Consider the following 23,247-nt stretch of genomic DNA (forward strand, 5'->3'; position numbering starts at 1 on the left):
TACTCAACCCTGATTACTCTATGTGCCCAGCCATAACACCCCCAATTCACTCATTACCAAACTATCTTAATCCCTGTTTGTCCTTGGCCTTTCCCCTTGAAAGATTTCCTTCTTTATGTTACCTATTCCAGTAGAAGGTAATTATGACCTGTCTTCCAACTGCCTTATCCAACCAACCAAGCTTCCTTTAAACCTTCTAACTCCCCTGTAACAACACACCCAGTTACTAAAACTACCCCAACATAGCCACCTACCATGCTTCCTAAAACCTTATCTACAAAATTCACCCATACCCCAAGTGAAATGCTCCTTGTGCTATTCTGTAAACCTTTACCTGGTATGTAACATTAACACTACCTACTCAAGGGGCAAATTTGTCACCGCAAAGATACCACCTGTTAGGAACAAATTCCAGCATCCTGTCAAACACCTCCTTGGCCCTTCCCATACATATGGTTTAAACAACTGGATTAATGAATACAACCATCCCAAGGCTCCCAGAAAGCAAGGATTGAACTTTACTGGCTTGCAAGAGCCATATGGCTGTGACCCAAGTTCCTGTGCTCCTATGAATGTAGTTACCCTACTCATCCCGTGGGATCCCGACTCTCCCCATAAACTGACCCTAACAGTTTCCTTTTGGCCCCCCTACCTACCTCTTTCTTTCTTGCCCCCTATACCAACACAATAATCAGCTCCCACTAATTAAACACAGAGCTCTAACATGCCTTACTATGGTGCTTACTCAGACCCTCCTTGTAATTCATTCCAGTGGCAACATCCATCCCATCAAACATCACCTTTCAAATCCCCTTTCAAGCCACTGCATGATGCCTTCTGCACTTCAGCAAAGAAAAGAAAACAATAAATTCTATGTGCACATATACCAATAATTAATTAACATGGAAGCACTGACAAGGACCACTGCTACCCATCAAGTGTTTGCCAAACTCCGCACCAAAATATGGCACTTTTTAATACTATAACTCATATTTCCTTGAACAGGAGTGATAAGTGCTACCCGAAGAAAAGAGCCAAACTTGTCTAGCTTATAACCATTCCCGAGCCAGTAGCCTAATAACTTATTATGATACTAAGAGTGCTGTGACTCCTTTCCAACTACCTGAACCCCTTCCACATTGACTTGCCTAAATGACCACTAAATAAAATGCATTACCTGTAACCTCGTCAAGCCCACTGCAGAACCCAATCTCTTACCTAAGGCTGTGGTTGTTGCTCCCTTTTACTATTTACAGCAAGTACCCAAAAACAGGGGCAACTTTCAACATTACTCCAACATACTGAACGGTTAACAGAACAAATTATACTACCAATTACCCCTGAGATCAGAACTCATATGTCTGTCTTTCTCTGACTAGCAGTGTAAATCCCCTACCAAGAAGTCAACAACTTTGAAAACCACTTACTTCCGTCCATAACTGTTGCTCACTTGTGCTCCCCATGTGTAACCTCCTCGCTTGACACTGCTTCCGTCATCTGCGATTTCACTGTGTATCATCACAACTGGTACTCAGCACACCATCTACAAAGAGAAGGAGAAAAAGTAAGCCCTCTAATATATAAAGAGAAAGCTCCACCTTATACCCACCTATTCCAAATTACAGCCACAGCATTCCAAGACCCCAGCTGCAAGAAAGAAAAGAGATATAAATCATCCAATATGCATACCACACATTCCAAGACATCTTCAAGGCCAGCCTATCCTGCCAACCCAGGAAGGAATGTACCACTGCCAATCACATATATGACAAAGCATCCATAACTGAAGCTATGCCTCAAATGACCCTATCAAATACCCAAGATAGATTTAACTACCAGTCGAGTACGTTACCGCTAAACTCCACACATGAAGAGACCTATCAATATCCACTACCCAAGTAAACCTAGCAAACTGACCATATAATGAGTTTGGCATTAGCATGAATCCTCTGCAGGATGTGGAGTCTCAAACTCAAATGTTTGTCATTATTCACTGACTTCAATCCTATTTGCCAGAAAGTACCTGTTTAGGGGGAACACATCAAATATCTGGACATCCTGCAAAATTAATCTGTACAGATGAGGTATGGTGGATATACAGTGACAGCTCGCAAACGACATTTAAGCAGCCCCACGTCCACACCACCCAGCCCGCGCAGCCTACTACACTACTTCAAGCAAACTTCACACTCTGCCTAAAGCCCGCTTTTTTTTTTTTTTTTTTTTATCCAAAGAGCAAGAGACAGTAATCCACACCATGGCAGCGATAGATGGGAAACAGCCAACAATGGGCGGGATGCATACCACACCACAACAACCCACAAGTGGAGAAATATACCCGTTTGCCTGAAATGCATCTTTTTTTTTTTTTTTTTAAATCAAACAAAATATCAGGGTTAACTAGTCGGTCCATCTAGGACTGCCTTTGTACTGTAGTGAATCGGGCAGACACCACCTAGTTTCTCCTTCCTCCCATATTACCCAAACAGGAGGCAGCAAAAGCAAGACTGGGAAACAAAGAAATCTCCACAAATAAGACGCCAGCTCACCACAGCCGTGGAACCGACTATATGCAATTGTGAGTACACAAATCTCTTCCCTGCCCTCCTAAATGTCTTAACTCAGATGTTTGTGTATAAAATAACTAAAACCAGCATGTTCAGCACTTTTTGCGGATAGAACAAAAACAACAAATGACCAATCCTTGTCTGAAACATGTGTACATATCTTCAGGCTGGAATACACCATCCTCAACAGCGTCTCTCTTCAAAAGAGACATCCACCTCCACCCCGACTATAAGCCATTCCAAAAAGTCAAGATTCCTGCTATCCAATCTCAACCTCACAATAAACAATTCCTCTCCTACACTTATGACCCTTTCTGTAAGCCACCAACCTGTACCCAGAGGTCGTCATGGGTGAACCTTGCCTTAGCAAGTTCTCACCAAAATGTGCTTGCCTAACCCAGCTACACTAGACTAAACTTCTTAAGCCCCTCCCCATCCCTATCTCATTTCCTCCCAACCATACTTGCCTCCACTTAACCCTTTTACCTCCCTACCCACTTAACTCACCTTAACAACCGAACCCCACCCCCCCCATGAAGATGTGCCGGGACAACTTGGTTTGTTGCCAAACAATTTATTTTATGATTTTTCAAAATAAGCCTCTCTATAATTAGAACAGTGTGTTGTAGAAATGTTAGATTGCTTACCATATCTTGATCTTTTTACAAATTGTGTATTGTTATGCTTGCCTTGATAAGCAGATAATTACTGCTTGGTCAAGCACTGTACAATATATGCCATCCTATGTTGTCATGTTATAATCTGCAAGCCAGTATAAATACTATCTGTTCCTACTTGGGATTGTGTTGGCCTTCAAAGCTTTGAATAATATATCTCCTGGTGGTATCAAGGGGCATTATGTACTAGTCATATGGTCCCGCATGTCTGTAGTGCTCTGGATGCAGATGACTGGGAAATGTGTGCAGTATCACAATTAAAAAGCAAAAATTATTCTTTGCACAGGATGCAAAGTGATGTGGACATTTTTGTAGTAAGTAAGCATATGTCATCTAATGTATCCAGTAAGGATCAGTTTTGAATATTGCATGTGGCTAATCTGATACAGCATGGCCCTACATACTCTGTAGTAATCTTAGTATTCATAGTCATTTAAAACAACAAATCTCATTATTTTGTGGCAGCATCTTCTAACTTGGATCTGACATGGTATACTGCACTAACAACTATTGTATTCTAGCCTCATCAAATGTTAGGCTACGCAGAGCTGGATCCAGCACTAGGCAACCTAAGCTGCTGCCTGTGGCCATTGATGACTAGAAGGGGCTCCATGTTATTCAGGGACCCAGCTTCCCTATAAAAAAATCATCAGTAAGTAAAATAGACCAAGCATTAAGACTTCACAGAAGAACTTCCTTCCTTAAGAATAGCAAGTATTAGGACATTGAAACTTCCATGAGCCCCAGAAAACTCAGCATTAAGACAACATGCTAATGTCATCTGTAGAAACCTGCAGTAGATTTAACTAGGATCTGATAATTTCCGCAGAGGAGAAACAGTGCAACAGGATCTGCCACAATGCTTTTGCAGAGCAGGAATCTGTTCTGGTGAGAGCTGTGTCTTAAACAGCTTTGAGTCCCACAGTTGACTTGCAACTTCCTAAAGATGTGTATCCCAGTTCCAATCCTTTCTGTGAATGCACAGCTGCTCTTTCCATTAGAGCAGCTAGAGGTATATGTGTGTGTGTGAGTGCGTGTGTCTGTGTACATATAATGCCTCAGTTAGGATCACTCTCTACTTAAGTGACTGTGCTCAGAGTCAAACCCTGAAACTTAAAATTTATTGACAGGCAAGTGCTTTAATTCCCCATAGCAACTTCCAAGTCTCCTTTAAGTTTATTATTATTTTTTGTTTGGTTGTTTTTTTAATCATTGAGGATTACAGTCTGTTAATGTCATTCATACAGTTTCAAAACAGTGTTGTTCAGTGTCAGTGGTGCACAGGTAGCAGACTTGCTTTTGTTGCAAAAGGCCATGGGTTCTCTTCCCTCAAAAGGTAGGTTGATTGCTGACACTACTGTGTAGCATTAGGGGGATGATGGTGCTGCACTCCTGAGTATGTTCTTCTTTGGTAAGATGCCTAGTAACTAGGAATCGATTGTCGATTTCCCAGCCATTCCCTACTGCAATATTACCAGCACACCTTTACCCTGCCTAGGGCCCCATATGACCATGATCCAGCTCTGATGCTCTGTCTAACTATGCCTTTAATCAATATAGCCAATAAGAACTGATGTATGTACAATTCCAGAAGCAGTTGTAGAAAGTATACTTTTTCAAAAATGTATGAATACACAGACAAGTGAGTTCAAATGTGTGTATGTTTCTGAAAAGATATATAAATAACTGTATATATATATATATATATATATATATATATATATATATATATATATATATATATATATATATATATTGTTAAAAGAAAAACACTTATTTCTCCAACATTTGCCAGAAGAAACACAGCGATTTCGATAAGCAAATAAAAGCTTTATTTACATGCATGGAGACCTGCCACATCGATGGTGGAATGTCAGCAGTCTAACTTCTGTACAAACTGCGGGGGTTTTATAGCCCCTTCTGCACGTACACATACATACTCAACAAGATGTTTATCAGACACTGAGTTTCAGTTAAGACAGAAATATGCAAGGGTCAGTTTCAGTTAAGACAGAAATGTGCAAGGGTCAGTTTCAGTTAAGACAGAAATATGCAAGGGTCATAAGATAATTACAAGTTCTGTTCTTTCTCGAACTGCAGGTTAACATCTGCACATTCTTTCATGGTCAGCCTGTTTAAACAGGTCAAACAGTTCTTTTAGAAATTCTTTCTTTGCACACAAGATAGTTTAACCCTTATTATGCCTGATACAAAGTAGTTGTTCATACAGAATTTTATTACATTTCCCCCCTAACAACACTTTGTATCAGCAAAATATTTCACTACACATCCTGGTCATACAACTTTTCATTTGATTCGTATCCTTTGTACCCAAAATAGTAAGCTTTTGTCATATTGGCAGTTATTACATTAGACATCAACATTCAGATGCATGGGATACAACAGCAACCTAAAAAGAATATAATGGCACCAACACATACAGCAATTAAAATGTTCATAAAAACACTTCCCCAACTTCCAAACCAGGTCTGGAAGAATTCAGTCAATGGATTTTGTCCTGGTTTTGTCAGTTCAGATACCTTTTGGAGAATCTCGAGGTGACTCTCAATTTCGTGCTGATTATCTGGAATAAACGAACAGCACTCCTCTTGGATAAGAGCGCAAGTACCTCCTTTCGCCACTAGGGTGAAATCGAGCACCATACGGTTCTGCAACACTACTGTTCTCATTGCCGTCAATTCGTCCGTCACCAATTCTAGCGCAGAAAAAGTTGCATTACTCAGAGTCTCTAACAGTTTTGACAATTTTCTGAGTTCCCAAATAGATTTTACTGTCCCATATGCTGGAAGAATGCCAGCACCAGAAATGACATCATCACCCAAGTCCATATGTGATAGCCCCTTGCTGCTACTGTGGGCTAAATCGTGATGATAGATCCAGGATGCATCAATGTTACCTATGGGATTAATAGGTTTATTAACAGCACGTACATTTCGTATTTTACCTTGGGGTAGTGTAGATACATGTCTTATTGCTGGTACCAAATAACCTAAAAAACAACTAACAGACCAACTTTCTGGTAACCACTTATATGCCTTCCTTCCACAGACAAAGTAGAAATCCTCTACCTTAATGGTAATATTGACAGGATTAAAATGTTCCCCTGCATCCTGCAATCCTAAAAATAATAGATAATACACAGACTTCATTTTCTGAAAGAAATTAGGATCTCTAACGAGTCTCTTTATAGGTGTAAAGTTCGTTACACAACCTGAGTTATCTGCGGTACACTTATGAATTATTGTTGTATTACACTGGCTCCACCCAACTTTATTTTTGCCAAATTTTTGAAAGCATACCGTTCCATTTTGATGACCCATGAGAGGCAATGCTATTTTATTCTTTAAGGTAACATTTGAAGTATCAAATATTAAATTAGTCCATGTTTCATTAGCCCCCAAAGAGACCGTACTCAACATTAACCCCTCATGTACAGTAGGAATAGCAGTGAATACCCAACAATTAGAGATATTAAGAGATGAAGCATATGCATACTTAACAGCCTGGTAGGTATTAAAAGGTGGATGCCAAACTGTGTCTTTTGTGTTCCTTTTAGTTCAACTAACAGCATCTGAAAATAAAAATGGCCAAAACAGAAACACAGTAATCAGAATGACTGTTAACAAAATTATTGTACAATCTTTCTGTGGGAAAGGCTGCTCCCGTGTATTATCATTGTCTCTTTGTCTTCTTTCAGGTACGAAATACTCCATTTCTTCATTCGAAGAAAACTAAAATGGATACACAACTACACAAAAAATATTAAAACTAAAAATTGTACTCAAAAATAACTAAATACCACCCCCCTTTGTCACTTCTTAAGGTTCCTCAGGGGGACCTAAATTTTTGTCCAGCTCAAACTGTTTTACCAGTTTACAATGTGTTAAGTGGATCCACGATGTTCGTTCTTTTATTCGAACCACAGTAGGAGTCAAAATCAGCACTTGATATGGACCTTCCCACTTTGGTGAAGCCCAGTTTTTTCTCTTGATTATCTTGATCCAAATCCAATCTCCAGGCTTAACTTCGAGAATTCTGCTCTTCTGCTGATCTGAAAAGCAATCACTTGTTAGAGGTGTTTTAGTTTTTGTCAGCAATTTTCTCATGTAATCTGCTAACTCCTCACCCCCCTCATGTTCCGCAGGCAATATCCCTTGACATTGCGGGATGTAATAGGGGTGACCATAAAGGAGTTCAAATGGCGTAATACCTTTGGAGGTAGGTGTGGTCCCCATGGAGAGGAGTGCCAAAGGTAAGCAGGTAATCCAAGACTGATGTGTCTCGGCCATGAGTTTTCGTAACTTACTTTTGAGAATACCATTATGACGTTTGACCAACCCGGCTGACTGCGGATGGTAAGCACAATGGTGTTTAAGGTCAATTTTGAAAACAACAGCCAATTTCTGAATAACTTGATTAACAAAATGAGTGCCATTATCAGAACAGATGCATACTGGAATTCCAAAATGTGGAATAATATCATTCGTTAGAATTTTTGCCACTGTTGAAGCATCCGGATGAGTGACGGGAAATGCTTCAACCCATTTAGAAAACGCATCAATGATAACTAATACAAACTTTTTCTGCTGTGCAGGGGTAAGTTCAATGAAATCCATACAGATGGTATGAAAGGGATAGGGTGGAACTGGGAAGGTTGCCGGTGCAACACGTATACCACCCTGCCCATGAAAACGAGCACATACAAGACAAGACAGACAAAAACGTTTTGCATATGCTACAAATCCTTTACTCCAAAATACTTGTTGCACTACCTGAACCATAGCTGCTGGACCGTTGTGAGATGGTCCATGAGTAATGAGGGAGGCATAGCGAAATAAATTTGTTGGTAAAACGTATTTACCATCTGGTCCTACATAAACCCCTTGCTCATGTGTCACCCCGTATCTTATCCATTTTTGCTTTTCCTGCTTAGTGCTTAACTCTTGCATGACCCGTAAGGTTTGTAGATTAAGGTTATCTGATGGTTGCAAGTCTGTTTCAAGTGCAAAAGCGGATGTTAAAGCAATTTCCTTTGCGGTCTTATCAGCTAGGGCGTTCCCTAATGCTACCGGATCTTTAGCACTAGTGTGAGCCACGCATTTGCAAATTGCTAGCCTGTTAGGTAGTTGCATAGCTTGTAAAAGATCTAAGATTAGGTTTTTATGCGTGATTTCTTTTCCTGAAGCAGTGACCATTCCCCTGTTTTTCCATTGCTGGGCAAAGACATGCACCGTAGAAAAAGCATACTGACTATCTGTATAGATAGTGGCTGCTTTACCTTCCGACAAAGCGCATGCCCTGGTCAAAGCAATCAATTCCGCTGCTTGTGCAGACAAGTTCCTGGGGAGAGGATTAGCTTCTATGATGTGTGTACCAGTTGTTACTGCATAACCAACTTGGGTGTTACCTATCTCATTTTTACGGGCCGACCCATCGACAAATAAGGTCCAGTCAGAACTCGGTAATGGTTGATCCTTGAGGTCGGGTCTAGGTAAAACATTCGCATGAATCATGTCCAGGCACACATGTGGAGTTCCATCAGCCGGTGTGGGGAGGAGAGTAGCCGGGTTTAGGGTAGTACATCGTTCTATAGTCATGTGAGGTTGAGACAACAAAATAGTCATACACAATAAGTGTCTGCTTGGAGATAGAAAAGTTAACTTATTCTGCAGCAGAATCACTGCTACCAAATGCGGTACTCGCAAGGTCAGTGGATGAAATAAAATAAGTGTCGCCAAAGCTTGAATGGCCAATGCCGCCACCACCACCGTCTGCACGCAGTGTGGTAATGATCATGCGACAGCGTCCAGTTTACTCGAATAAAAAGCCAGGGGTCTGAGTTTGTCCCCATACGACTGCAACAGGACGGATGTCATGTATCCGCCTTTACAGTCCACAGTCTGAATAAAAGGTTTGGAATAATCAGGGAAACCTAGAACTGCTGAACTTGCTATCAATTGTTTGATCTGAGTAAATGCTTGAATGGACCTATCCGTCCAAGAAATGGGATTATTTGTCGCCATTGGGAGTGCAAAGATCAGATCCGATAAAGGACCTACTTCCTCAGCATAGTTAGGTATCCAACTACGGCAAAAGTTAGTAATCCCCAAAAATGACATCATTTCCTTTTTTGTGAGGGGCATAGGTGCCTGGAGAATAGCTTCCTTTCTAGTACCATCAAGTTGCCTGCCTTGGTTAGATATTAAATAACCAAAATAGCATACTTCTAGTTTACAAAATTGTAGTTTAGACTTATTTACCTTGTGTCCTTCTTCTGCTAAAAAATGTAGAAGCCGCAGGGAGTCCATTTTACAGGCAGATTCTGTAGGGGCAGCCAGCAGGATGTCGTCTACGTACAGCAATAGATGGCTTCCATGCTTCGGTAAAAATTGAGCCAGGTTCGCTGACATTTCTTGAGAAAATACAGTAGGACTTTCACAGTAACCTTGAGGTAATCGTGTGTATGTGTAACGTTTGCCCATAAATGTAAAGGCGAACCAAAACCTGCTATCCTCATGTAATGGGATAGAGAAAAATGCATTACTGATATCAATAACTGTAAAATATTGGTCTGTAGGAAGGATATCATTCAGTAGGACAGACGGATCCAGAACTACTGGGGCCCTTGGTACTATGGCTGCATTAACAGCCTGTAAATCCTGTACCATCCTCCAGGTTCCGTCCGGCTTCCTTACTGGAAACAAAGGGGTATCACATGGTGAATCTGCGCATGGGATCAAGACCCCTGCCCATAGTAATGCTTCAATTACCAGAGAAATTCCTCCTTCTGCTATTTTGCTCAACGGGTACTGTCGTTTGTGTGGTCTGTAATCAGTTTTAGGTGTGATTTTGACCGCACCTGCTGTTTTCATTAATCCTATATCATGCTGCCCAGTCGACCACAAAGACTGTGGTATAGTCCGCAAATCATTTTCTTCTTGCAGACTCAGCATGAAAAGTCAGCTGGGCAACACCCTATCTTCCCTCAAATGTACTGTAGGTCTAGCCTGCGTAACCCAATTCAACTTTTGTACCTGAACCCCCCTGCTTTGTAACTGTTCTTCCGACAAGGTACTCAATTCCGTTACCTTTTTACCTACAGAGACCCAAGCCTGTTCTTCCTCTTTCGTTACAGATACATGCGGTGTAAGATTACTCCTAAAAAGAGTTAGCATATCTTTCGTGAGACTGCATGTGGCTGCAGAGTTTCCTAATTTATCCCAGTACAGTTGCTTTAAAACAATCTTCGTGATTTTATATTTAAAAAACAGTGTTTCATATACCGTATCAGGACCTATCAATTTTCTATAGTACATTGTACAGTGCAACTGTTCTGCCTTCACTGGTGGTTGAGGACCATACTTACTTAAAGCCAAATTTAGTAAGTCATTTGTTACACTTTGAGGACCTGTAGAGACCAAATCATTACTGTACCAGTAATGTAAATCTCCCTGTCCTTCTTGAAAAAATGCAGCTTCAAGTTGTACTCGCTTGGCCTGTATACCATGGGCTGTGGGGACTGCTGCTATACCAAAAACATGCATTAGGTCCCTTCCTAACAAATTAACAGGGCAAATATGTGAAATAATTACATGAAACCTAATGGTCTGGTTTGTTTGAGGGTCTGTGAACCACAGCGGTCGAGACAGCGGTTCTTTATAAATCCGTCCATTTGCCGCTTTTACTAATACATAATCACTCGTGGCTGCATCAGATGGCACAGCAGTATGTTTTAGCAAGGTCCTAGTTGCTCCCAAATCACACAAGAATTCTACTTCTTGTCCTTCAACCTGCAAACTAATCACAGGTTGCACCTCCAGTTGCATAGTTGACGCTAATTCTGTCAAGTTGACAACTTGATATTCTCCATCAACAGAAAAACTGCTTTGCTCATGTTCCCATCCTGCACATTCCCCTTTGGTCTCTTCGTTCTCCTCCTCATAACCTTCCATAATTTCATCCGGCGGCCCTGGCCACCCTTCCTCACCATCATATAGTCATGCTGAGAACTGCGCCGGTGCCTGTGAGGCACCCGGTTGTCCCAAGCTATGACAATCTCTTGCAAAATGTCCTTTCTTACCACACTTAAAACATTCCCCCCTCCTTACCCTTCCCTCGTAATCCTCAGAGTGTCCTACATTTCCTCGCCCCCTGCCTCTGCCCCTTCCTCTGCCCCTATTAGGTTGACCTTGCAGCAACATAATCGTGCCATCCGAATTAACAGTGAGGGTCTGTGCTTGTTTCTTCCTTTTATCCGCTATATACTTCTCCGCATGCCTAGCATATTCTAACAGTGGTTGTAACCGTGCTGTTCTGTGGTCTATAATATGTTTAGTAATAAAATTACTAATCAGAGATCTACACCCTTTCAAAAAGGCATTCTTTAACTGTTGTTCATATGATGAGTCTGTCTCCTGATTAGTAGGCACTTCTATGCCACTATGGTCATTAAAAATAACAGTTAAACACTGTAAGTAATGATCTACTTTCTCGTCATTGGACTGTACGCATTGATTAATGTGTGTCCAGTCCGCACGTGCCTTCCATTTTTTTGCGACCCGCTCAAGTAACTTTTTAAGTTGCCTCTCAAATTCTGCAGTATCATGAGCAAGAGGCTCCTCGTCCTCCGTAAGAGGTTCCCAAGCTCCACAGATAAGGTGCCAGTCAGGACCCAAAATCTGTCGGAGTACCTGTTCAATTTCAATACTATTAAGTTTATAACTTATTTGCATACCATGCATGTCATCTGCAAATTTCTTCATATTGTCTTTTGGGTGGGGGATTCCTTCTACAGCCTTTCTAATGTCTTCTTTAGTCCAGGGGCGGTAAACCAGGATTGTAGGACCCTGTCTGTCCATTCCTGCCTGTGGGTTTGCTACCTGAATCAAAGGGTATTCGCTCTCACTATCTGGCACTGACTTATCCTTTACTCTCCACTCACCACACCCTACCTTTCGGTTTCGCAGCTCTAGGAAAGTGCCAGGAGTTTTCTGCAATATTACAGGTTGTAACAGAGGGTAAATGGCGGAGGGGACCTTCTCTTTTTCAGTTTCCTGATATTGTGGCAGCCCAGCTGCCCCTTCCCCCTCCACCGCTCCTTCCACGAGGTAGGGCAGGGCTGAAGGATTACGACGAATAGGTACGGTGGTTTCGTCATCTTCTTTGTTAACAAAAAACGTGGATTTTGCACTTGAATCATCCTTTGTAGCCATATTTTTACTAAGATATATTTTATTTGCCTCCAAAAGCCATTTTTGTGCCTGTGGAAAACCCACCTTCTTTTGGTCTTTTACTCTATTGCCTGCTTCTCTGCGCAGGTCCCTTACCAACCTCTGACATTGGTACTTATCTAATTTTCCTGAAAACTGATACTCCATCTTCCATTTGTCTAAATATTTTAGATTTTTTGGATGTAATTTAAACATATGTTGTTCATCTTCACTAACTTCAGTTTTTTCTGTTGAACAGCAACTAATTCCTGTTCCCATTTCCCTTATTTAAAAGAGAAAATATTCCTTTTTCCTGAGATCTCTACCTATCTTTAGATTTTTCTACTTAAAGACAGTCCTTTTTTTTTTTCTTAACAAACCATTGTCCCTTATGACTAGTCCCTTCCTTTTCTCCTATCCGTTATTAAAAAAAGGGAAAGCTTACCTTGCTGTGAGTCTTCCGCCCTTTCGTTCGTCACCGTCTCGCGGAATGAATCAAGAGCGACTGGCCTCTACTTACGACAAGATTTCGTCGGAGGTCTTTCACTTATCAGGGAGTCTGTGATTTGTTCTCCCTTCCTGTACAGGTTTTCAGTCCCTCTTGTGTGATTCGCACCGTGAGAGGTGGCCCCATGTTGGGCGCCAGAAAATGTTAAAAGAAAAACACTTATTTCTCCAACATTCGCCAGAAGAAACACAGCGATTTCGATAAGCAAATAAAAGCTTTATTTACATGCATGGAGACCTGCCACATCGATGGTGGAATGTCAGCAGTCTAACTTCTGTACAAACTGCGGGGGTTTTTATAGCCCCTTCTGCACGTACACATACATACTCAACAAGATGTTTATCAGACACTGAGTTTCAGTTAAGACAGAAATATGCAAGGGTCAGTTTCAGTTAAGACAGAAATGTGCAAGGGTCAGTTTCAGTTAAGACAGAAATGTGCAAGGGTCAGTTTCAGTTAAGACAGAAATATGCAAGGGTCATAAGATAATTACAAGTTCTGTTCTTTCTCGAACTGCAGGTTAACATCTGCACATTCTTTCATGGTCAGCCTGTTTAAACAGGTCAAACAGTTCTTTTAGAAATTCTTTCTTTGCACACAAGATAGTTTAACCCTTATTATGCCTGATACAAAGTAGTTGTTCATACAGAATTTTATTACATATATATATATTTTTTTATTTGGCTGCTATTAAAGGAAAATAGTGGCTCTATTGAAGCTGGGAATACATTAGTAACAATAAAACAGGAAATGACTGAAGTAGGTTGTGCATCCATAATCGTCCATGTGTGTATTTACGTCACAGTCACATAAAATGTATACCTAGTCATAACACTGTGATTCTGGAGTGCCTATGAGGGAATGCTAAAATATATCCCACAGAGAAAAATACTTTTTTTCTTTGTATGAATGTTCTGCAACTTCTTCCCAGTAGAATGAATTGTACCTATTACAAGGGGTTTATTTGGGGATAGTAGTCTGCATGTAAAAAGACAAACAAGAATATTTTTGTTTTTATTTTATTTATTTATTTTGTATAGGAAATAAATGCACAAATTATATTTCTTATTTGATGATTATGTTTTCACAGCATACCTATCGTAGGATTCTACTAGTGTTCATGTCACAAGCACTCAAGGACCCTTCCCTTAATGCCAGGAATTCAAGATTCTTGCAGCTCATACAGGCTGCCACTTTTGCTCAATCTCAAATATTAGTTTAGGCAAGCAGCTGGTATGGCTTACTGGACATATTATTTAAGTTTGAGTGAGGTAAGTGTGGCAGCTAGAGGAAGTAGGTTTATAGGTTAGGCCAGTGATTGGGAAAGGGCTTATATTTAAGGAGCAGAATGGGAGGTTTAGTGTTAGGAAGTAGGAAGGTTTAAGTTTAGGGAGTAGCAGCAGCAGGGAAGTTTTAGGTTTAGGGAGTGATTGGGGACTTTAAGGTTTAGGGATTAAGATTTTAGTTAATGAGTGAGAACTCTGATTAGGAACTGGTTGAGATTTTATGCTTAGAGTTATGGCTGTGGGAGAGTAATATAGTCTCACGTGTTGGTAGGGCTAAGTAATAAGGCTGAGTTAGTTGTAGGTTAGTGTACTTGTCTTCTTGCTCAAGTGGCAGTGTAAGTGTATCATTAATGTCTAGCACACATGCACTTGTAATACATCCCTTTGTAGGTTTTCTTTCATTAGAATCTTACAGCTTGCTATTTTAGTTACATAATGTTCACAATAAACAGGTTCACTTCTATTTCTTCATGATGCAAATGCATAAGCATCTTAAATATACCTTATTTTAACATTATAAGAATATTTATACTTTACTGCTCTTAAACATGAGTTTTTTTTCTGTCATTTTAGTTATTCAGTTAAAACAAATATGTGAAAATGTTGAAGTGACACTGACAAACTCAAGGCATAACTTCTTAAATACATTAAGACCAAACTATGAAACTAAATTATGGTATATAACAGAATATGCATATACAATGTCAAAACAGATTTTTCTTGGATAAAAATCAAAATAGGAAACTTCCTAATCCCATTTAATAATATAACTATACTTGAAGACATTCTATGTTGGATCTCTGCTAAAATCCCATATGAAGCTATCATATTAGGTGACACTAATATCAACTGGAATGCACTATACTCTAACAGTCCAGTTAACAATATCTAGCTTGATAAATTCACCCATCACATCACTACTCTAAGTAAGTACAGCATATCTACTGACAGACAGTTCACCATGGACTGGATACTAACATCCTGCCATGATAAAATCTCTTGCTATGACACTATGCCAGATAGCTTAAGTGACCATCTACTTATCAACAGAGTCGAGCACCCAAAAATCAACCTTAGAACTCACCTCCATGTCCTGGTTAGAAAACATGTCAACCTTCCATAATGAAACTTTCATAAACACACTTAATTAATGCAACTGGGAATTACTTAGGACCATCCCTTTTAGATAATGCTGTAACACAACTTAACACAGTCTTCCTAAGCATCCTAGACTGCCTCTCTCTGCTTAGATCAAATAGACTGAAAACAAGCCCAGCTGCACAGCTATCCTAAAACAGATAGACAAAGCATGGGAAATTTGTTCAAAAATAAAACAGATTAACCATACAGAGAGCAAGAAACAAAGTTAAATATCTCATCACTACCTGCACACTCTAAATCAAGCACTCCAATAACAATAAATTCTTCTGGGCATCATTTAATAAGCTGTTAAATCCAGGATAAGCCACACAACCTACCCCAAAAACACTAAAATAACATAATAGCATTGCCAATCTGTATTAACACTCACTTTACTAACACAGTCATATCTTATGCTGGTGACACATTAAATCAAACACTCATAGTCCACCCACAATCTAATAACTTTCTAGAACATTTCTGTCTTCAACCTGTTCCAACTACCATGATCAAAAAACTCCTCCATAAACTAATACCCACTACAGATGTCCCATTAACTTGAAAAAGTCTTTTGTAATGCCCCTTCACAAAGGAGGTACTTCAACTGAACTGGCCAATAGCCATACTATCACACTTATAAAATGTACTTGGGAAATGCATACACAAACAAATAATCAGATATATGCAATATAAACAGCTTCTCTCCCCTACACAACTCGGTTTCAGACCCCATCATAACACCACTAGTACTCTGTTGAACTTCATTACAACTTTAAGTATACAAATAATTGAAGACAACCTAGTTTTCTTACTTTTCTCTGACCTATTCAAATCTTTTTGTACAATGTCCCCATATGAAACTTCTTCAAAACCTCTCCACTACAGGCATAACTAAACCCTCCATACATTGGTTGCATAGATATCTAGTAAAGAGAGCACAAGCTATAAAATGGCAAACTGACTTCTCGTTCCTCCTTATAAACATAGCAGTTCCACAAGTATCAGGTCTAGGCTACAAACTTTTTAACCTCTTCAGTAATGACCTCCATACAGCTCTTCAAACTTGGATAGTTGACAGAATAATAGGTTTTGCATTAGCATGGATTTTCTGAAACTTAGAAAGTTTGAATCTCAAATGTCTGTCATTTTTTTCTGCCTTTACTCCTCAATGATTTGCCAGTGACTTACCAGAAAACCCACAATTTTATGAGAAACAAACCAAAAATAAGAGGAAAAAATCTGGGCATTCTATGAAAATCTGTACAGTTGAGAAGTATGCATAGGATATTATGAAATACAACACTAAATATTACTCCAAAATGCAGTGCTTAAATAGGAGAGGCTAACATGTCTAACTTTGCAACTGTTTTAACACATAACAAAAGTATACCTACTAGTGGCTAGTTTTACACTTAATACTTTGAAGTAACAATTCTGCTGTATTATTTATTTTGTAGGCTGTCCTCCCCTTGGCCTTGAATCTCTGAATGTTAAAGACTTCCAGTTACATGCTTCAACAACTAAACGCTATGGATTAGGAGCGCACAGAGGGCGTCTTAACATTCAGGTAGTGAAGCTATGTTTTTGCTATTTAATATTATGTATAATTTTCTACAGATGATAAGAACAATGCAACATGTGTATGCATGACTCTGACTAAGCATTTTTCTAGTATGATGCATTTTGTAATTCTGCATATGAAGACAGAAAATTATTTTAATTGCAGTTATATTACTATATAGAATACATAACCAAACATAATTAAGACCTAGGGAACTAGCCCAAAAGTGATGCCACATATTAACTCTCCACTCTGTCTGTCATTTTATACAGTATTTATATTTTAGTTTTATTACTCTTGCCTCTTATAAATTTGTTTACAAAAAGTGCCGTGTTTCACCAGATTTACTCCATTTGTTTTTATAGTAACACAATGTTCACCATTTTATGGTTCCTTGTGCTGCTGAATAGTTTATTTTACAGCATTCCCCACGCACGTTTTACAGAAGCTTCCAAAGATATGATTGCACATAATACTTCTTGGATGATCTAGACTGCCTATTTGACTATCTGTTAACCAAACTGAGAATTTAATTAACTACTCACATCTCTCCACTGTTTGAACTGGATAACTTCTTACCTTACTTATGTTATTGTTTGCTACCCTGAGTAAAATTGTGTCAGGCATATTTCACCTCTTTCAGAAATTAAACGTGTTCATGCTGTTCAGATTTATCTTTAAGTTGTGCTGTTACTATTGAGTATGCATTATATATTCCATTCTTATACTGTCATGATCACACTTTTATTTCAAAACTTTACAACACGAACTAATTAGCCCTTTCTTTAATGGTTTTTTGACTAACAGCTCCATTTTACTGTCCTCCTTTGAGATGTTTCTCTGTAGTGATATAAAAGAAAAAAATCCTTCAAACTCAAATTTATACTACAAATTGCATTTTACAGACTGCCTATATAAATTAACTCAGGTTGGTTTCATATTCATTTAGGTGCTGATGTTTTTTCTTTCGGCTTTTCCCTGTTAGGGGTTGCCACAGCGGAACTCCTGTCCGCTAATGATTGGCAGTTGATTTTTTATGGTACTGAGGTGGCAGCCCAACACCCAACCTTCAACAAAGGCACGCCCATTCACGCATGTCTTTCAAATGCCACTCGAGCATGGGGAGGACATGCAGACTCCACACAGAAGGCGCTCGAGCCAAGAATTAAACAGGGGAACCTCTTGCTGTGAGGCGACAATGCTACCGCTGCACCACTGTGGCTTAGGTACTGATAATTAGTATAAATAGAGCAGATCATGGTTAAAAGATGCCATATTCAATGTAATGAGCCAGACCATGCCCTCTCCCCAAGCTATTCCAGTGTTCCATTATTTGTCAGTCTCTCCTCAATTACCATGGGCACATTTCAGACCTGTCAGGGTACATACTATTTTCTTCTATACTTTTACAATGATTAAATATATTTATATTAATATATTATACTTCTTGTTTAATATAGCAGCATTTGTTAAAGTGCTTTTTAAATTTGTAGTTGTGAAAATTTTTTCCCATTAAGCAGTGAAACAAAATGTATGAACCAATAATGACAAAAGGCACCCATATGAGAACATTTCAGCCATAAAAGGCCATTCAAACTGCTGTCATTATAATTCACCATTATCTGTATTCAACAGTTAAGCTCCCATTTTGTCAACTTTGTACACAACACATGCCTGATTATGACAAAAATGGCCACAGTAAAGTATTCTATCTTGCTTTAGAGAAATGCAAACTGGTACTGCAAAGACAAATAACCTATTGACTTTATTAGTTCAGAAGGGTTGGTCATTTTTATACACAGACTTCCACCTAACACTGCAATTATAGCTACATTGTTGACTGCATCCTTCTCAGATATCTGTGTCAAAAAAATTAATAGGAATAATAATAGCCAAAGCTACAGTTCAAATTTGTTTCACACAAATGCACAGCAACAAATGTATTTACATTTGATTTCATAACTGACACATACATGCACGCTAGTCTTGCAAAGCCAGATTAAAAACTGTTTAAAAATGATAAGATGAAAAGAGCATAAAGCATTTTCTTCCACAGAAACCCCCCCAACCCCACCAGGAGTTATAGCCATTTTTGTTGATAGTGTACTCCCTTTATTGTTATGAAGACATAAATTACGTATACTTTTCTGGTATCAAACTATAAAATCCATCTATGTGAAGCACAGTCTAAATAGAAGAGTAATTATGAAAACCATTAAACAGCAAGAGACATGCCAGTGATTCATATTCAAATAGCAAAAACAGTGAAGTGCTAATTAGAGTCTATGTGAAGGCTGCAAGAATTGAAAAGACAAATGTGCAAAGTATTTTCCAACATCTTGGGACAGCCCATTGAACATACATGCCCTTTTTCAGGAGTAGCCAAGGTGTACTGTCTGGTAAAGTAATTTAAAAGAATTACATAGAAGGCAAATGAAGGCTGAAGGAATCAAACCATGTACTAGAGGAAACAAATCTAACAGCTCATAGCCTTACTTATCTGCACTAAGTGCTAGACAAACAATGCATTTTACACCTGTCTACTTGCAAAAAAAAAAACAGGCTAAATTAAAAATGTATTCAAAGTTAAAATATTAAACTCAGACTGCATGCTGTCCAGTTAATTCATAGCTAAATAATAAACACACTGTCGACCTTAAGGAAACTAAGGATCACATTGAAAGAACAGGCCTCACATAAGGATGCACATTTACTGCTATTCATTTCCATCTTTAAAACATTAACACTTCTGGCTCAGATGTAGTTACTAGACCTGTAGTGTAGGGGACAACTAAGGAGTCCAATCTAAATTTCTAATTGTGCCAAAGTACTGTCTGGTTGAGTGAATTGTAACAGGACAGTGCATAAAACCTAAGAAAAGTTAAAGATGTTCAGATAACAAAGACAGATAAGAGCAGGCCGCTATAATTAGCTTACAAAGGTAACAGAATTGTTATTGCATCAACATGCATTTTGTGAAAGACAAAAACTGTGAAACTGTAATGATTGACACTGACTAACTTCAATCCTGAGTGCTTTAGCAATAACTAACAAACTAAAATAAAATAGAAAACAATAAAGGTATGGTAGTTGGAGTGGAGTATTACATCTCTTGTCTCCTACACATAATGTACAGGGTTTTGTTCTGAGCAAATCACTTAAATAGCCAATCCCTCTGTCTGGGGCATTTCACAATCTCAGTGCTTCTCTTCTTCTTGTACTTCTCAGTGCAAAATAACCTTCTGGACAATGATTACTCATCACAGTGCTATTGCATGAAATTCACCTAACCTGGATCACAATCTTGCATTCTTTCACCTGATAATGCCGACTTCACTCTTGGATTGTAACTGTTTGCAGGATCACTATGATACCGGTTTACTGGATTGACTTACTCAGTTAAACATGTGACAACTTCATCCTGCTTAAGTTATAGTGTCAAATTCCCTGATGTCTCTTATTGGATCTGTGCCCAATGAGGGACGTAGAGCCAGTGAATGAGAAGCAGCAAGATCTCAATGAGCCCAGCAATAAATTTGGTTAACTGTTTTTTTGTTTGTTTGAAATATTTCTGATAATTTTTTTAAATAATTTTTATGGCTGGGCCAGGCCCTCCAGCCAGCATCAGGACCTAGGCCACTGGCTAGGATGCTTTGTGCTAGATCCACCCCTAAGTATAAAGCATACATACTTATCAATCTTAGCAAACGGATGTAAATATAACACTACTAGATATTGTCAAACACTATTGTTAAATATGAAATGCATACCTGAAATGATATGCCTTTCAACTGTTTCAGAGTAAATGAGGGAGTTTCTAATCCACCAGAATCGAGACTTCATGAAAGTAAGAATCATATACAGAAATGATTGCTGGTAGCTGAATGAATCCTAAGATTTTAAGCTAGGATTCTAGTATGACATTCCATTAGCCTCTTGGCCTACATGCAGAACTATGAGTTGAATTGTTTGAATGACACATAAAATGATTGTTAATTATCTTTTTTTTTTTGTGGTTATGGGCAAAGCCCCACAACCCTGATTCAGGAAGTTTTGTTTGCATCTTTGATGTCATAATGATATACTAAACACTGTCACATCTAAGTCATCTTAACTTGGGAGTGGGTAACAACCCCCTGCCCCATTTCAAAACGTTCAACTTGTAGTTGCATATTTCACAGCAATGTCATTCTAGGTCAAACAGAATCTATTCAGGAAATAATGCTGATGTTGGTCTTCCCTGCACCTAGATCCTGGACTATTTATGACAAGATACATTAATATTATTAATCAAATTTGACCTGATCATCTGAAATGGCTATCAGTACCACCTCCATGGAAGAAGGAAAACATTAAAACTTATAGGAGTACCTGTTAGTCCCCAGAGTGCAGCAGTCTAACAAGTTCATTCAATAGAAGTTCATGCCTAAAATCTTATGAAAAATAGTGTGAGAGTAACGCAGTCCTGAAGAATAATAGATGCCTAATGACAAGTTGGAAGTCATTTTCTGGAATATGGAGCTTAATTCAAATAATATTTTTATATAAATGCATGCATACACACACACACACACACACACACACACACACACGCGCGCGCGCGTGTGTGTGTGTTTGAGTGCATATATCTATTTATCTATATCTGTAGATGGATCCCTATATAAACATCGAATGTTCTCAATAGGAAACAATATAATATTGAACTAAGAACATTCAAAAGCTGGAACATCAAAACCTAAACAAGAAAACAAAACTTGCTTTTTTGCAGGGGTCAAGCCCCCCTGCATCCCCCTTGTGGGGGGCTGCACTCATCCTGCTAATTATGTATACAAACTCTTGTATATTAGTACTAATGTCATCATATGTTTTTCTTTAAATTATACACTTTTAACTAAGATTTCCTAAATGTTGATTACCATGGAGAGTCAGTTTTCTAGCATTATGAAATACTTCTGCATCAGTATTGTATTGTTTCTAAAATATATTTTTATAATAACCCAGTCCAAATTGTTTAGTAAATGTAGTTATATAAATGACTTTCATGGTGTATAAAAGTGGATGAAACAAAGATTGTGTTTGGAAAATATTAAAGCTCTATTAAGATAGTTGGTCTTATTATACAATACAGATGTGATGTAATGCTTCCTTGCTATGGTACTATTAGCTTGATAGCCATCTATTTGTACTTTTTTGTTTCATTTTTATTTAGGTTTTACCAAACTAATTTATACACATACTCCACACATACTTGTAGGAAACATTTTGACCACATAGATTAAAATTTGTCAAAATGAGTAAAGACATTAGCTAATGCAATTCTTTTCTCTGACTTTGTAATGTTTTTTGTAGTTCTAGATACTATTTCTGTCCAGGCACATCCTGCATTCACACATCATTTAGAGGTAGTGCTGTTGAGAGTTTTATTTAAGTTGTTTATTTGAAGTTTGCTACTCATAAATGCAGCACTGCTTGTGATACAGTCCCAGATAATTTTAACATGCCTTGGTCTTAGTCTGTAATCTCTGTAATCTGTTCTCCTTGGTCTTAGTCTGTAATCTCTGTAATCTGTTCTCCTTGGTCTTAGTCTGTAATCTCTGTAATCTGTTCTCCTTGGTCTTAGTCTGTAATCTTTGTAATCTGTTCTCCTTGGTCTTAGTCTGTAATCTCTGTAATCTGTTCTCCTTGGTCTTAGTCTGTAATCTCTGTAATCTGTTCTTGATGTGCAAGTGATCAGAATATGAAATGTTGGGTGGTATTCATAGTCCAGGAGTTTCCAACTATATAAGAATTATTAGAGAAGTGCTGTTACACTTATATGCAGATAAACTGTCCCCAGAAGGGAAGAGTGTGAGCATTTCCTAACCTGAGAAGTACATGCCTTGGTCATTCCAATGGATTTTGAACCTGTAAAAAAAATTACCATAACTGGGACAAAGGAATGCATAATAATATAACAATAACAGAACAGAGAAAAGGGGGCAGCAAAAGAGAAAATACGGTCAATTAATTGACATCCAACTTCACACGGTATGCCATTTCTTACTTTTTATTTTTATAAATCTTTATTGTAGTAAAACAGAATGTATGAGAAGTGCTTCTGCGTACTTTTGTTTGAAACTGTAAATGAAGTGCTTATGCAGACTTTAGGATGAGATGCTTTGGCAAGTGCTTATAGTAACTAGGTAGGACAGTGTTTGTTATCATGTAATAGTGGGGTGTACATGCTGCAGTCACATAATGATCATATTTATGCCCGATATGCATTTCTTTGCAATACA

General features: G+C 38.6%; 1 protein-coding gene across 1 annotated transcript in view; it reads left to right on the forward strand.

The window, feature by feature from the left end:
• CPXM2 (carboxypeptidase X, M14 family member 2) overlaps nt 1-23,247 on the forward strand; it is a 1,728,300-nt gene that overhangs the window by 280,993 nt on the left and 1,424,060 nt on the right. Inside the window, exon 3 of the mRNA XM_044056018.1 lies at nt 16,866-16,975. Coding sequence (XP_043911953.1) covers nt 16,866-16,975 — 110 coding nt within the window. The remainder of the gene's footprint in view (nt 1-16,865; nt 16,976-23,247) is intronic.

Source organism: Protopterus annectens, chromosome 14.part0 (assembly GCF_019279795.1).
Source record: "Protopterus annectens isolate FY-2018-M chromosome 14.part0, PAN1.0, whole genome shotgun sequence".
NCBI lineage: Eukaryota > Metazoa > Chordata > Ceratodontiformes > Protopteridae > Protopterus > Protopterus annectens.